The sequence below is a fragment of the Dasypus novemcinctus genome, chromosome 25 (genome assembly GCF_030445035.2).
Source record: "Dasypus novemcinctus isolate mDasNov1 chromosome 25, mDasNov1.1.hap2, whole genome shotgun sequence".
Lineage (NCBI taxonomy): Eukaryota > Metazoa > Chordata > Mammalia > Cingulata > Dasypodidae > Dasypus > Dasypus novemcinctus.
Window position 1 is genome coordinate 14500666 of NC_080697.1, and position 15581 is coordinate 14516246.

At 44.9% G+C, this 15581-nt stretch overlaps 1 protein-coding gene across 6 annotated transcripts in view; it reads left to right on the forward strand.

Moving 5' to 3' along the window:
• The window catches only part of LOC101414038 (protein FAM228B), a 76142-nt gene that overhangs the window by 36431 nt on the left and 24130 nt on the right, over positions 1 to 15581 (forward strand). For all 6 annotated transcript variants that reach the window (XM_058287693.2, XM_058287694.2, XM_071211900.1 and 3 more), the window contains one exon: positions 1208 to 1352. In XM_058287693.2, coding sequence (XP_058143676.1) covers positions 1208 to 1352 — 145 coding nt within the window. The remainder of the gene's footprint in view (positions 1 to 1207; positions 1353 to 15581) is intronic.

The following is a 15581-nucleotide window of genomic DNA, read 5'->3' on the forward strand; positions in this document are numbered from 1 at the left end:
TGATTTTGCTAGTTGTTTAAAGATTTTGTGGGGGCACAGCACCCTGGAATATCTTATGCCACCATATTAGTTGTTTGGCAAAATGGGTAATTTTTATGAAATGTGAATTATACCCCAATTAAACTGTCGATAACAACATCATCATTAAAATAACAAAGGAACACTAAAAAGAAGGAATAAAAATTAGGTTATATAATGTTGTTTAGTTGTTTGGTCTATAGTTCTCTGTTACTAGAAAGTCCCCAAAGTAAGCTGAAATGATTTCCCTTTTTCTTTTCCCGAATAGGCTCAGAATTTTATTAATAAACCCTGTATGGCAGAGCTGGCAGTCGGTTAGAGATGGTCGGTGCTGGCATGATCAGCAGAAAACTCATTGCCTTATGAGGATCTTAATGTTTTAAAGTACAAACAGATGAGTATTAGGGATGGCCTGACTTCCGTGGAGTTCTCGGTGTCCTTGTAGTGTGGTTTAACAATCTGCTGCTTTGTTTCTTGAATAAGAGAAGAAATTGAGGGAAAAATAGAATGTTTTAAAAACTAAGCCCTATTCATTTGGTAGCTGAAGGCCTTAGAAATGGAATGATTCCTAATGTCTCTTTTATATTAGGTTCCAGGGAAGTAAGTTCTTTTGCAATCCCTTACAGCCCTTACTGCCTCATACAGACCTGTTTTGGGGAAGATTTTAGGACAATCAGCATCTTAATTCTATGTATTTTCTATAACTGACTGTAAAAGGAGGAGTTTGTTTGTTTTTCCTCAAATATCTCTTCTAGCAGAATGAGACCTAAACAAGAAGAAGACCGTTACATTGTCGGCATACCTGGGGGCTTCCATTTTACACCAGGGGCTTAGGTCTGGGAGCCTCCTCTGGAAAGAGAAAGAGGAGGCGTGGATTCTCTTCCATGAGTTAGAGAAGTGTCCCAGTTACGACACGTCTGTCTTGCCAGGGAGGGCATCACGCACACCTCTGTGAAGGTGTCACTTACTCAAAAGGACCCTCACTCTGCTGTTTGATTAAGCAGGGAAGAGTTTCAGATGAAAATATTACTAGAGCAAGGTAATGCTGCCTGTTTGGGTTTCCTTTTCATAAAAATGTGTAAATTCATATAGAACTCATCAACTACAAATTTAAATAGAGATACTTAATGTTACAGTTGAGTTGATAAATAGGTCAGAGAATTCTTTCCTTTCTGTTTCTTTCCTACAGAAACAAAGAGTCATCCCCTCTGGAAAAGGAACCTCTAGGTTATCAGGATGCAAAGTATCCAAGCCCGAAAGAGGCTCTCTCTGAAGGTCTCCTTTCTTCCTTGAGCCTCAGCCAGGAGGTCGAAAGGGATGAGGAGCAGGAAGTGGTAAGTAAGAAATGCAGTAGCCCCGTTTTACAACAGACGAGTCAGCAGCTGTTGGTACAGCAGCTGAGCAGCTGGGAAATTCTTCTCTGTAGGGCAGGCTTCCAAGAAGAGAAGCAACAGTGGACAAAATAAGAGAAAGGGAGAGAGTAGACAAAATTGAGAGGCAGGTTTTCTTTATTCAGAGGGAAGAGGGCTTCCCTGACCTTGGTGAAGCTACAGAAGTAGAGGGGCTCTTTGGGAGATGGGCTGAACTGTCTAGGATTTCACTAGCTTGCTCTCTCCCCAGTCTTCTCCCTTCTTCCATCTATCATTTACCACTCATTACACCCAAGCCAGGCCCTAGTTTTTTTTTTTTTTTGAGGTACCAGGGCCAGGAATTGAACCTAGAACCTTGTATGTGGGAAGTTGCTGCTCAACCAGGAGCCACATTGGCTCTCCTGAGTTGTTTTTTCATTAATTTTCTTGCTGTTTGTTTTATGTTGTTGTTTGTTTTTAGGAGGCACTGGGGACCAAACCCGGGACCTCCCATGTGGGAAGCAGGCGTTTAACTGCTTGAGCCACATCTGCTACCTAGCCCTAAATTTTGCTCCCCTTATTTCAGTCAAGACAGGTAGAGATCTTTGAATTCAGTCAAGATAGGTAGAGATCTTTGAAAAGGACCGTATACTAAATTAAAGTAGTAAAACTTAGGAAGTAAAATGAAAGCCCCCAAATTATAAATGTAAAATGTGTAGAAATGTAGGTGTTTACAGAGCACAGCTTCCTCATCCTCAGGGAACTGCAGTTGAACTTGGCACCGCTTGCCTGGCCAGCCTACTGCTTCCTGGTCTAGGTGCCATTCCTCCCCTCTGCCCTCGTCCCCACCTGTGTCCCAGGAGGTTAGCCTCTTCTAGGAGTGGAATCAGAGGAGAAGGCATAGCTCACCCCCCACCCTCCCAACCTCCCAGTTAGAAATTAACGTAAGCAGCCTGTTTTCTGAGTGTAAAGTCAATCTTTGCATCTTTCTTCTTTTCCGACTGTCTCTCCACTTCTCCAATTCTACCCCTAAAGGATAATGGAGCTATTGTTTCTACTCACTCATGAAAATTTTAAACAATTTCAAACCTATAGGACAGTTGCAAAAAATAATGTAACACCTACACCGAGACCACCAACATACCACTCATGGAAATTTTATTTTATTTATTTATTTATTTTTTAAGATTTATTTTTTTAATTTTATTTCTCTCCCCTCCCCCCCACAGTTGTCTGCTCTCTGTGTCCATTCGCTGTGTGTTCTTCTGTGACCACTTCTATCCTTATCAACAGCACGGGAAATCTGTGTTTCCTTTTGTTGCATCATGTTGTTGTGTCAGCTCTCCCTGTGTGCGGCGCCATTCCTGGGCAGGCTGCACTTTCTTTCATGCTGGGTGGCTCTCCTTACAGGGCGCACTCCTTGCATGTGGCACACCCCTGCGTGGCACGGCACTCCTTGCACGCATCAGCACTGCATATGGGCCAGCTCCACATGGGTCAAGGAGCCGGGGTTAGGACTGCGGACCTCCCATGTGGTAGACGGATGCCCTATCCATTGGGCCAAGTCCACTTCCCGAAATTTTATTAAAACTTTATTTTCTGTTTTAAATTTTTTACTCTCATAGTTTGGTGTCCTCCCATGTGCTTTTTTTCTCCCTTCCACAAAATTTAAAAAGCACCTGCTCAGAGCTGGGCAGTGCCTGAGGGCTGAACTTAGAGTGGTAAGCCCAGCAGATGAAGCCCTGACCCCATTTTGATGGCGGAGATAGAATACAAACAAGCCAATAAACATACAATGTTGTGTGAGCCAGTAATAAGTGCAGTGAGGAAAAGCGAGCAGGTTAAAGATTAAGAGAACATGGGTGAACGGGTGGGGCGGGGAACTACTTTGGGTAGAGAAGTCGGGGTGGCTCCTCAGAGGAGATGACATTTATGCAGAGATGCGAATGGAATGTGGGAATGAGAAATAGATCTGGGGGAAGAGTGTCTGAGGCACATGAACTGACACGAGTAGAACTCTGATGGGAGTGAGATTGGCACGTTCAGAAAACAGCAAGAAAAGGCCAGTGAAGCTGCAGCACAGAGGGGGAGTGGAGAGAGGCAGGAGGGGAGGGTGGGGGGAGGCAGGTGCCCCAGAGGATTGGGGGCTAGAGGCCACGGTGAAGAGCTGAGTAAAGCCCATTGTGTGAAGGGAAGCCTTTCAAGGGTTTTGGACAGGGGGTAAAGGTGATCTAATATTTTAAAAAGAAGAATATGACTGCTGCTTGGGGCGAGAGTGCAGCAGGGAGCCCAGACAGGAGGCTAGTGCAGCAGGCGAGATCACAGCGGCTTGGGGCCAGCGGTGTAGTGAGGTGCCGAGAAGGGAGCAAGCCGACAGAGCTTGTGTGTATTAGACATGGGAAGCGACTGAATACAAGAAATCAAAGACAATTCCTAGGATTTCGTCCTGAGCACTGGGGTGGGTTATGATCTGTATTAGTCAGCCAAAGCGGTACCGATGCAAAGTACCAGAAATCTGCTGGCTTTTATAAAGGGTATTTATTTTGGGCAAAAGCTTATAGTTACAAGGCTCTAAAGAGTCAACCTCAAGGCTGCTTTCTCTCCAAAGTCAGATGCCACGTGCTGAAGCAGGACGGTCCTTCCTGGGCTTCCTCTTCCTCGTGGAGCTCCGCGGGCCCAGCTGCTTCTGACCTCAGCTACCGCCTGCAGAGGGCTTGTCTGTCAGGACTTCCCCAGCTGCTCGGCTGCTCTGTTGGCCTCAGCAGCAAACTAGCAGGCGAAGGGCTCATCTGTCCCCAGGCTTCAGCGTTTGAGGCATCTCTCCTCTGCCTCTCTCTCTCTACATGTGTCTTCTTGAGTGAGTGTCTGTTAATATCAGCACCAAGGGAGCGGGACTCAACCAGAGTCATGCTCCACTAACGTGGTCGAATCAAAAGCCCTCAATTGATTTAATCGAAGTAAACTCAAAACCTTTAAACTTAATACAATCAGAGGGCATCTACCCAGAGGAACAGACCAGTTCACAAACATAATCTCTTTTTTGGGGGATTCATAAATAATCTTGAACTGCCACATGCTCCCATTCCCTGAACTAAGGGAAGTTTGCAGGAAAAGCAGCTTGACAGGGAGAGCGGGGAGTGCAAGGGAAAGGAATATTTCTGTCTGGGGCAGGCTAAATTTGAGATATTTGTAACTGTTGCAGTATACAAGGAGGATTTGTAGGCTATGATTATAAAGCAACTTAAGTTTTTTCCCCATTGTCCATTTAAACCTGTCCTGTGGGTGTAGTTCTTCCCCTCCTCTGGCATCCTCAGATAATAAAAAGTCTCAGTTAGTAACTAATACATCTAATTAATGAGATATATCTGGGGGAATGACCGGAACTTCAGTCTTCACGTGAGCTCGCGCTCCCCAGCTGGGCCTGCTGCAGGCTGGCTGCTGCCTTGAGAAAGGAGCGGCTTGACGTCCTCCCTCTTTCCCATCCCACTCCTACTCTGAAGCCCCGTGTCTAAATTCTGATATCTTCAGAGTCATTGCGGGATGGAGGAAGGAGAGGCGACGGAAGGGCAGGGAAGTTCTCAACTCTTCACTTTATGAAGATCCTTTTGAACGCAAAGCATTCCCGAGGCTCGGCAGGTGTTGAAGGCTAATGCTCCCACTCATGGGCACTCCAGATGATCTTCAGAGAAAACTCCAATGCTGGGGATTTCCTGCCCGGTGACTCCTTCCTAGCGAGTTGTTTATAAGTAACTGCCTTTGGCTCCTAAGCATCTGAGAAGACTCCTGCTACTTTGTTTTGCTGGCATCTCCTTGTTCCTCCAGGTGGCCCTCTGAGACCTCATCCAAGGCAACCCAACCTGATTCATTTTTTTTTACGTGGAGCCCATTTCTGGGCCACTGCCAGCATGCACCCCTGACCTGGCTTCAGGAGGGCAATGCCTTCCTAAACAGTAACTGTAACTCCTGGTCTGCTGCCGCAGGCCCCTCTAGGCAGGCCTCGCGTCTTAGGTTTCAAAGGCTGAGGCTGATTATCGGCCACTATGTAGCTGAGTGATCCTGTCGAGCCACTTAGGGGCTCGGGAAAGGGTTGCTCTGCCACCTACCTGGGGCTCACAGAACACCAGCAACTTTTTGCCCCAAGTCCTCTTCTTCAATTTCAACTCCTGATCCTTTTATACCCCTAATGTGGGTGAGTGGTTAAGAATCACAGAAAATAGTTTTGACCTCTTGGCAAGTCCTGAATAGTGGTCTCACACCTCACTTTAGAACCCAGCTCTGTCTCCTTATGCTGGTACTGAGACTAGGATTGGACCCGTTTTAGCATCGTGTTTATGCCCATGGGAACTCTGAGAGGAGATGCAAAGTAGGCAGGCGGATGTACAAATCTGGAGCTCAGGGGAGAGGCTGGAGCTGGACATCTGTATCCGGGAGTCATCTTGTGCAGATGCTGTTTGAAGCCATGTGCCTGGATGAGATATCCTGGAGTGAGTATAGAAAGGGAAGAGGGTTGAGGACTGGTTCTAGGGAACGCCCAGAGTTAGAGGTTGGTCCAGGAGGCAGGGCCACCAGAGGAAAGCAAAGGAGTGTGTGCTGGGAGGGAAGGAGGAGAAGCAGGAAGGCATGATGCCACAGAACCTGAGGACGGAAGCGTTCCAAAAGAGAGCACGGTCAGCTGTGTTGGTGCTGCTGGGAGGGCAAGTGAGATGGGACTGGGAACTAGACTTTGGATTCAGTGAGGTTTAGAAATAATTGGTGATTTTTGTTCCTGAGCTTCCTGAGGAGCAGTTCTAATGAAAGCTTGGTTAGAGTGGGTTTGAGAGAGATTGGGCCTGAGGATGCGGGGACAGTGTGATAAGCAACTCTTGAGGAATTTTGCTATGAAGGGAACAGAGAGTACAGGATGGTAGCTGGAGAGGGTGGGGACAAGGGAAAGTTTTTATAAGATGCTAGATGATCTAACACGTATGTTTGCTGACGAGAATGCTCCAGCAGACGGGGAAAATTGATAATGCCAGAGCGGGCGTAAGTGCAAGAGCAGAGTCCTTCAGTGGGTGAGGAGGTGGCATCTGGGGCTCAGATGGACGGGCGGGCTTTCTGAAGACGCGCAGGAAGTATGCAGCCAACGTAAGCGGAGGGAAGACAGGGCACCTGGGCAGAGGTGAAGCTAGGCTGGTGGGTTTTGTGAAGGGAACATTGTTCACATCTATTTCCTTCCATTTTCTCAATGACGTGAGAAGGGCAGCAGATAGTGAGGGTGGAGGTTAGAGGTTAGGTCTGAAGAGAGAAGGGAAGAAAGGAATCTGGAGTTTTCTGTCACAACAATCCTGGTGTGAATTAGCACTCTGGGCATATTGACCTCTGCAAGCAGGACTATTGGGGGCCCTCAAAGCATGACTGATCAGCGATCGACCCCACCTGTGATAAGGCTGGCTCTGTCCCCGAATCTCTGCATGTTTCTGAATTCAGGCTGTGTAAGAAGACGCAGAGGCAGGTTAGGTGGCAGTCAGCTCGGGCAGGAGTTCTAGGTTTCAGGGCATCAGCTCAGGTAAGCGGAGGAACTTCCTCTATCACACCCAGCTCTTCTCTCCTGTCACTTTGAAAAGGTTTTAGCAACAAAAGAGAACACACCCTGATCCTTGACTGGTGGAAGAGGACCCGAAAGAAGCTGCTTTAGGGGAAGCCATCTGCTCGGAGAAATCATTCAGGGTGAGAATCAAGGAAGGCATTCAAGAATTATTCCATGTCTTAAGAAAAGCATCTGCAATAAACTGTATTTAATTTTTGAGCTCAGTGTCTAGTGTGATAATTAAGAAATGACAATACCATGTATTGACAGTAATCGCAAATGTATTTTTTCCAGAAGTTAAGAAATATTGTGTGAAACGTCCAAATAATGCAGGCATACCTCAGAGGTATTATGGGCTCGGTTCCAGACTTGGAATAAAGCAAGTCACATGAATTTTTAGTTTCCCAATGCATATGAAAGTTATGTTTACCTGATACTGTAGTCTATTAAGTGTGCAAAAGCATTATGTCTAAAAATACAATGTATATACCTTAATTAAAATGTGACATAGAGACACGAAGTGAGCACTTGCTATTGATAAAGGCACAGATAGACGAGGCGGGGTTGCCACAAATATACAATTTGTAAAAACTGCAATGTTTGCAAAACACAATAAAGTGAAATGCAATAAAGCGAGGTGTGCCTGTAATATTTACCTTACTGGGTGGCCGTCTCAATTAATTTGGCCTGTCCTGAAATTGAGGTCTGTTCTCATGGTGTAGGCATCCTTAAAATCCATACCCATGTGTTCTCCCCAGGTTTTCCCAACGTTCTTTAGCAAGTTTAAAAATTCATTTTGGGTGTAGCTATTCCCTGCTGATTCCTATCCTTCCTGTCGCCCTCTGGCTCATGTTGAGTTTGATGACATAATAGGGCATAGGATGACATAATAGGGCATAGAGCATAGAGCATAGAGGGCAGAGGTGGGGGGCACCGTGGGAACCTCTCAAAGGGCTTGGGGGCGTCTGAGTTCTCCAGCTCCAGCTGTCGCTCCCACATATGTAACTGCCAAATGCCTCCTCTGCTCCAGTCCGTGCCCTGGCTTTTCCTTGGAAGACTGATGGTCTCGTCATCTACTGGAATTGCAACTCGGCAACCCCAAGCTCAGTTTACGAACTTCAGAGCCCAGACTGGAAGTTATGTAGGATGGGGGCCCTGTTTTGTTTTTTCTTTTAACTTTTTATTGTAGTAATGTATATACAAATCAACAGTTGCCACTTTAACTTCTTACAAGTGTATAATTCAGTGGTATTAATTATATTCACATTTATTTTAATGCATTGTCTATAGCATTCTGGCATCTTGCTTTTTCTTTTCTTGCGTTAAGGTATCCATTTTACTTAATCTCTCATATTCATCATCCTCTTTATTTTTTTAAAATCCTTTGTCTTTTTTGTTATTATTTTCTTATTTGTCTTATTTTCTCATCACCCTCTTTAAATTGTCCTACCATGACAGTCTCCCCTTGTGATTCCATGTGTTAATTTTTAAAAACTTTATATTATGGGGAATTTCAAGAAAGTATAAAAAATAGAGATAATCCTATTTTAAAAAAACCTTCTATATCTACTGCCCCACTTCAACAATGATGACCCTAGGGTCAATCTTGCTTCATCTATATCTGTACCTACTTCTCATCTCCAAATGTATAATTTTGAAGGAAACTACAGATATTGTTGTGATGGTTAGGCCAATGTGTCAACTTGGCCAGGTAATTGTGCCCAATTATTTGGTCAAGCCAGCACTGGGCTAATTGTAATACAAGGACATTTATGGACTTTAGTCACCATTGCCTTTACTGCAGTGGTAAATCATAGATAGCGGATTACAATGACATCAGTCAGGGAGATTGCCATCAGCAGTGAGTGACGCTTTATCCAATCAGTTGAACGCCTTAAAAGGGGAAGTGATTCCAGCATTGAGTGAGAATTTCCCAGCTCGTCTTTGAACAGCCAACATCTCCCAGATGACAAGGACTTTCCCTGGACTTTCATTGGAGCTCCTGGTTGCAGCCTGCCTGCGGAACCTGGACTTGTGCATCCCCACGGTCCCAGAGAGGCTCTGATAAAATCTCTTACTACCGAGAGATATCTCTTGATGATTCTGTTTCCCTATAGCACCCTGGCTAATACATCATATCACAAAGTATAGTTTCCCACGCCCCTCTCTGTGCTTAGCTATGAATACCAATTCCAAATACCTCACATTTCTTCTGAAGGTGTTTCTTGTAATCCTCTCTCTGATGCTGTTTCTATGTTAATTAACATCCTTGTGGCTGTACGTAACTAACCAGAACTAACTGAAGCAAAAATCCATTGGCAGCATACTGAGGTATCTCCTGGATATGAATTCATCAGGTGGGGCGAGAAACTTTACTGCATGGCTCTGAGCAGCCAGAGATCTGGGACCTTCTCTCTAGAGCAGGGGTTCTTAACAAGGGGTCCGTGAACTTGAGTTGAAATTCAGAAAAGTACTCTTGTGCAGACTGTTGGTATGGGTGTGATATATTTATTAAATAATCCACAGTACAGTGTGAACTTGGTAAGAGGTCCGTGGAACAATAAAGGTGAAGAGCCCTTGCTCTGGAGTGCTGTTGTGAACACGTCCCGTGTCAGTCTCTGTTTCAATTCAAAAGTCTAAAATCCTGGGGAAAAGCCAGGACAAGCTGATCCTGGCTTGATCAATAGCCACACCCAGGACAGGGTCACACATCTGAGCATTGCAATCAAGAGCCCACGCCTGTGAGTGCGATCAGAATTTTCCAGAGAAATGGGAAGCAGACCTCACTACATGTCCATCACAAGGAGCTGGGAGAGCAGGGAGTCACTGATGGAAGATGAGATGGGAAGACGAGATGGAGAGACAAGCAGGGGCCTTAGGTATCGTGCTATGGGGTTTGGGATTTATGGGGAGGCAGTGAAGGATTTTAAAATACTCTTTAGGTTATTTTCTTTTATCCTACCTTATCAGTCAAACCAGACTGTTAGAAATCACATCAGCATTACAAGGAGTATTGTTACTTTGCTGTGATTTTATCTGGAGAAAGAAAAGGTTCTGCTACCCGAATTGGTCGCAGTCCCTCTCTTCAGGTGATGAGATTGGGAAATTTCAGGAGCCTTTAAAAGGCAGCCTCTACCTATTTCAAACTTTCAGCCTGGAAATCTAAATGCAAGTTTGTTCTTAAGGACAGGATTGATATATATACTTCACAAATGATACTGAGACTTTTTGATTTAAAGGATTTTTTCTTTTGGATTAAAATGCTTTTGTCTGCTACATTGTAAGTGAATAGAGATATGACGAGGCCAAAATGGCAACCAGAGGCCTACTGCAAAGCCTCAAAAGGTTTGATGCTCCCTTGGTAGAAGAGCTTCCCAGCTCTTAAAATCTTTTTTATTATATTGACAGTGAATTTCACTTCATGTAGAAGTCAAGATTATGTTTGTTTATTTTCCTCTTAATAAGTATTAACTACCTATATTTTGCCAGGGACTGCTCCAGGTGCTAGGGATATAAAGATGAAAAAAAAATGTGCCCTCTGCCCTACAGTTCAGTGGGAGGAACAGATAGTAAACAAAATATTTTAATACGTAAGAACTGCTTTAATTGGGGTATGTATAAAGAGTAGCAAAAGCCTATGTGGAGAATCAGTAAGGGACTACCTATTAAAAGCACAATCTGGTGGCGGACTTGGCCCAGTGGTTAGGGCATCCACCTACCACATGGGAGGTCCACGGTTCAAACCCCGGGCCTCCTTGACCCGTGTGCAGCTGGCCCATGTGCAGTGCTGATGCGCGCAAGGAGTGCCGTGCCACGCAGGGGTGTCCCCATGTAGGGGAGCCCCATGCGCAAGGAGTGTGCCACATAAGGAGAGCCGCCCAGCGTGAAAGAAAGTGCAGCCTGCCCAGGAATGGTGCTGCACGCACGGAGAACTGACACAACAAGATGACACAACAAAAAGAAACAGATTCCCATGCTACTCACAACAACAGAAGTAGACAAAGAAGAAGACGCAGCGAGTGGACACAGAGAACAGACAACCGGGGCCAGGGGGCAGGGGGAGAGAAATAAATAAATAAATCTTAAAAAATAAATAAAATAAAAGCACAATCTTTAAAAATACTCCCAACATTTAAAGAAGACTTGCTCACCCGGAAATGAGTGAAGAAACAAATGCTCAGTTTTTAAATTATATGAGATTGAAATAATTTGAAGCAGCAGTTCAGGGAAAATTTTATTTTCAAATGAAATGAATTCTGTCAGGGTGATCATAAGGAAGTAGCTATATGGAAATCACAAATACTATCATGAATACCCTTCTAGTTATGCTTAATACAATTTAAACCATCAGTGTGTGACTACTTTCTGCCCAAGTCTATCCAACAGAAATTTTCTGTTTACCTGTTATTTGGGCTAGTCTTGGATGGTATCTTAATTTGCCACAGGGCTGCCAATGCAAAGTACAGAAATGGATTGGCTTTTGTAATGGGAAGTTTATTAGGGTGAAAGCTTACAGTTCCAAGGCCATGAAATGTCCAAATCAAGGCACTATCAGTGATGCTTTCTCACCAAAGTCAGCTACTTGTGACCCTGGCATCCTGCCATGTGGCAAAGCAGGGTGGTGGCCAATTTCTGCCAAGGTCCCTTCCTTCCCCTTTGGGCTCACAGTTCCCAGAGCCCAGCTATGGGCCATCAGGCAAATGGCCTATCTCCTTCAGGTCCTCTTCTCTCAACATTGGCAGCTCTGCTTTCTTCCTGAGCCCAGCTCTGGGCAATCAGGCAAATGTCTCATCTCTCAGCCTGGAGCTGCTCCATGGGCCCAGCCCCTCGGGGGCCTCTTCCTCTGCCTCTGTGCTCTAGGGATTCTAGACTCCGAACCTCAGCTTCTCGGAGCTTCTCTGTCTTCCTGCAGTCCTCTCTCTCACATGGCAGGATCAAAATGGCAGCTTTCTTTCTGTTTGTCTTCTCTCTGTGTTCTCAGTTTATATAAGACCTAGCAAGAGGGGGGAGACCTAACCCGAGTCATGCCTCACTGATGTAATCCAATCAGAAGTGGTCTATCCAGTGATCTAATCAATGTCCCTTAAAGGAATCTAATGCAATCAAAGGGACTCACACCCACAGGAATAGATTAAATAACATAATCTCTTTTTGGGAGTTGCTGTATTCAAACAGTCATAGATAGTTCGATGTTTTGGGGAAGGCTAAAGGTGAGTTTCACATAGCCCTTTTGGTCAAGAAGATCATACTCTGTAATGAAATTGTTTGCTGAATGATCCTTCAACTTGTCTGACTTAAGCCTCTACATCATGGTGTATACAGTTACCTAAACCAGTTCTTATTTTGGGTTTACCTCTTAGACCATTTGGTCTCAGCAGAGAAAGCATTATTATCTATCCAACAGTCTCTAAAATCTCATAGCCATGCTGAGCAGAACAAGGCTTTTGACATAGGTCTTCCCCTGTCTGTGCTTATAAAAATTCAAAACATATCCCCTGGGCAGACAGAATATAGAGGTTGTGAACATTGCCTTAGCTGTGGTGAAACGGGCTGCTTAGCACCTAGGAATTTTATGAGCTGTCAGTTTTCTAGGGGCCAGAGGTTAGCAGGGGTGAGTGAGCTGCCAGATGTTTGGGCAGTGGTAGAAAGGGCTCTGGCCAAGGAACCACGTACTAGATATATGACTTTAGGCAGCTCTCTTAAATCTTCAAAGCCTCAGTTCCCTCAATGATAAATCAGCAGATAAAAGGATATCTGCTTGAGTAGCCTCAGAAGTGGATCTATTTTTAAGCTAGAGAAGCTTAAAGCTTCAGGAAGGAGTCACAAAGACTCCTTCTGAGGCTCTGGGAGGGCCCTGGCAAAGTGTTCACATGGTCAGATATTTTTGTAAGGTTTTAAAAAGTAAGATATCTTAACTGTATTTTGTTAAGAGTCTCTTTCCAATACAATTTTTCTTCTGTCACACTTCCTTTCATGTTGGGTGGTGCTTGATTGGCAATGGACAATTTTAGGTCTGGCTAGGGGGAAGTTGATTTGCAGTCACTTCCATGAATAGATAAGCTATTACTAGTCCTTCTGGTACAGGAATGGCCTTCAGCTGACATGAAGTTGCAGGGCCAATGTGTCCTATGGTTCTAGATATCAGAAGGGTGTAGATAGTAAAGGAGAAACATTTGAAATGTACTAGCCAAAGGCTAGTCTGGAGAGAATTCTTCCAATCAGCAGGCATGTAAATCTATAAGTAGAAGATTTGGTTTCTAAAAGAGAAGTTCTCTCCTGTCAGAAACATACTTCATATACACGGTAGACAATTTATAACTGCACCATATTTCTTCTTGGGCAGGAATCATGTGAAACAGAATGTCTTAGAATTCCTGTGTTCTAGGGCACAACATATAGAAGAATTATATAGAGCAAATATGTCTGTTTGAAGTCACATGAATGATATATCCCAACATATTAGATTGTATCTTAGCATATCTGACATATCTTGTCCTGACAGTTTAGTGGTTCCAGATGAAATGGCACATAAATTTACCATGAATGCAACAAAACAACATGAAGAAACAAGGGTCCCAGGGACAAAACTCCTGTCCAGATTCATCCATAAGTTAATATATGTGGTCGTGTAACTTAATACAACATAGCAGCAATTTAAAAATGCATTTGAGAGAGACTTCTTCTGGGAAGATGGATTAGATGTACTTTTCACTATTCCTCTCTTTAAGTACAACTAAATACCCTGGGCATTATATATATAAACCACTATAAGAAAGCAGCGACAGGTGGAAAGAAGAGGGCAGATCAGATAGAAGCCTTGAGAATCAAGGAATGACATGGTGACAAGTTCCCCGGGTTTTCTTTTTGCCTTACATCCCAGCCTTCAATCTGCAGAAGCCAGCAATCTGGCAGCCATAATGGAAGAAGACAAAGGACCAGTAAAGGGGCAGGCTAGTAAGATGGGAAGTGTTTAGACAGTTACCACTCTACTCTAGCCAAATATGACCCAAAAAACCCCAAAAAGCTTTGGCTCCACTCGCACCAGCAGAGGCCAAGCGGGGAGCCCAGATTTCCACCCTCGTGAAGCTGATATGAGGTGCCCCAACACCCCAACAGGGTGGTGCTGGAGAAGGCCAAGTAGAGCGCCTTCCCCCCACCGACCGGTAACAAGGCACCTGCTCCCCACTGCGTCAGTGGAGACCCCATGGGGCCAGACTTGCGTCCCTGCCCGCAGTGGTGAGGTGTCCCCGCGCCTCCCCACTGGAGTGGAGGTAGCAGGGGCCTGGTGGAGAGGTAAGACTGTCACTGCTGCCCGCTGGTGATGAGGCCACCCCCACTGCAGTGGCTGTGGGGATGGGGGAGGGAGGCCAGAGCTCCCGCCCCGCCCAGCAGTAACAAGGAGCCCCCTCCTCCCAACTGTAAATGGGGGCCAAGTGGGAACCCAGACTCCTGCCTCCACTGGGCAGTGGCGAGCTGGCGAACTCCCTTCCCCTGTGAGAGGTGCCAGAGAAAGCCAGCTGAGAAAGGTTTAAATAAGATCCAGAGTCTCATAATATAATGTGAAAATGTCCAGATTAAGAACCAATTTCCCTCAGCAAGTGACAACGCAAGGGAGACCATTTCAGAACAGTTAACTCTGACTCTTTTTCTACTTACTGTGTGTCAGATGTTTCCAAGTACTTTACATGTATTAACTAATTTAATCCTCTCAACAGCTCTTTTTAAAATCTTTTATTATCTTTTCAAAAAAAGATACATAGATCACACAAATACATTAAAAAATACAAAGGGTTCCCATACACCCCACTTCCTACCCCCCCATGCCCACTCCTCCCCCATCAACAACCTCTTTCATCAGTGTGGCACGTTCACTGCATTTGATGAATGCATTTTGGAGCCCTGCTGCACCGCATGGATTATAGTTTACATTGTAGTTTACACTCTCCCCCAGTCCATATATAATGTCCTGCATCTGTCCCTGCAATATCATTCAGGACAACTCCAAGTCCCGAAAATGCCCCCATATCACGCCTCTTCCTCCCTCTCCCTGCCCTCAGCAACTCCCGTGGCCACTGTCACTCTTCAAGGCTGGTACTGTTATGAAGCCCATTTTACTAGTGTGTAAGCTGAGGTGTGGAAAGATTTAGTAACTTGTCCAAGGTCACATAGCTAGTAAGTGATGACGAGAGGTGGGCAGAGTGGGACAGAGAGAGAGTCTTGCACACTCGACAGGAAGACTTAGCAATACTTCTGAAACCAAAGGAGAAGGGACTTTCAAGTTCTCTGACTTGGCTGTCACAGCAGGCTATTTGCTGGTTTTACCTGAAATGGTCAGATTTTCATTTTAAACAAATTATGCTTCTGATTTGAAGATGGTAGTGTCGAGTCAGCATTGACTATTTTTCGTATAAATCATTCAAAGGCAGTAAGGAGAGCAGAAATAGAAATAAAACAGAAACCTAGAAAACCCCTCTTTGAGGAAACCGGATGACAGTTAAAGTCCAAACTGCAAAACAGGAGAGAAAGCAGGAAAGAAGGAGTGCAGATATCAGAAAGAACTGGCGAAGTACACTCCCCAAAGTGGGGGACGCCTGTGGGGAGACCCAAATCCCTTGTTTGCAAAAGCAGAAAGAGGGTGCACAGCTCAC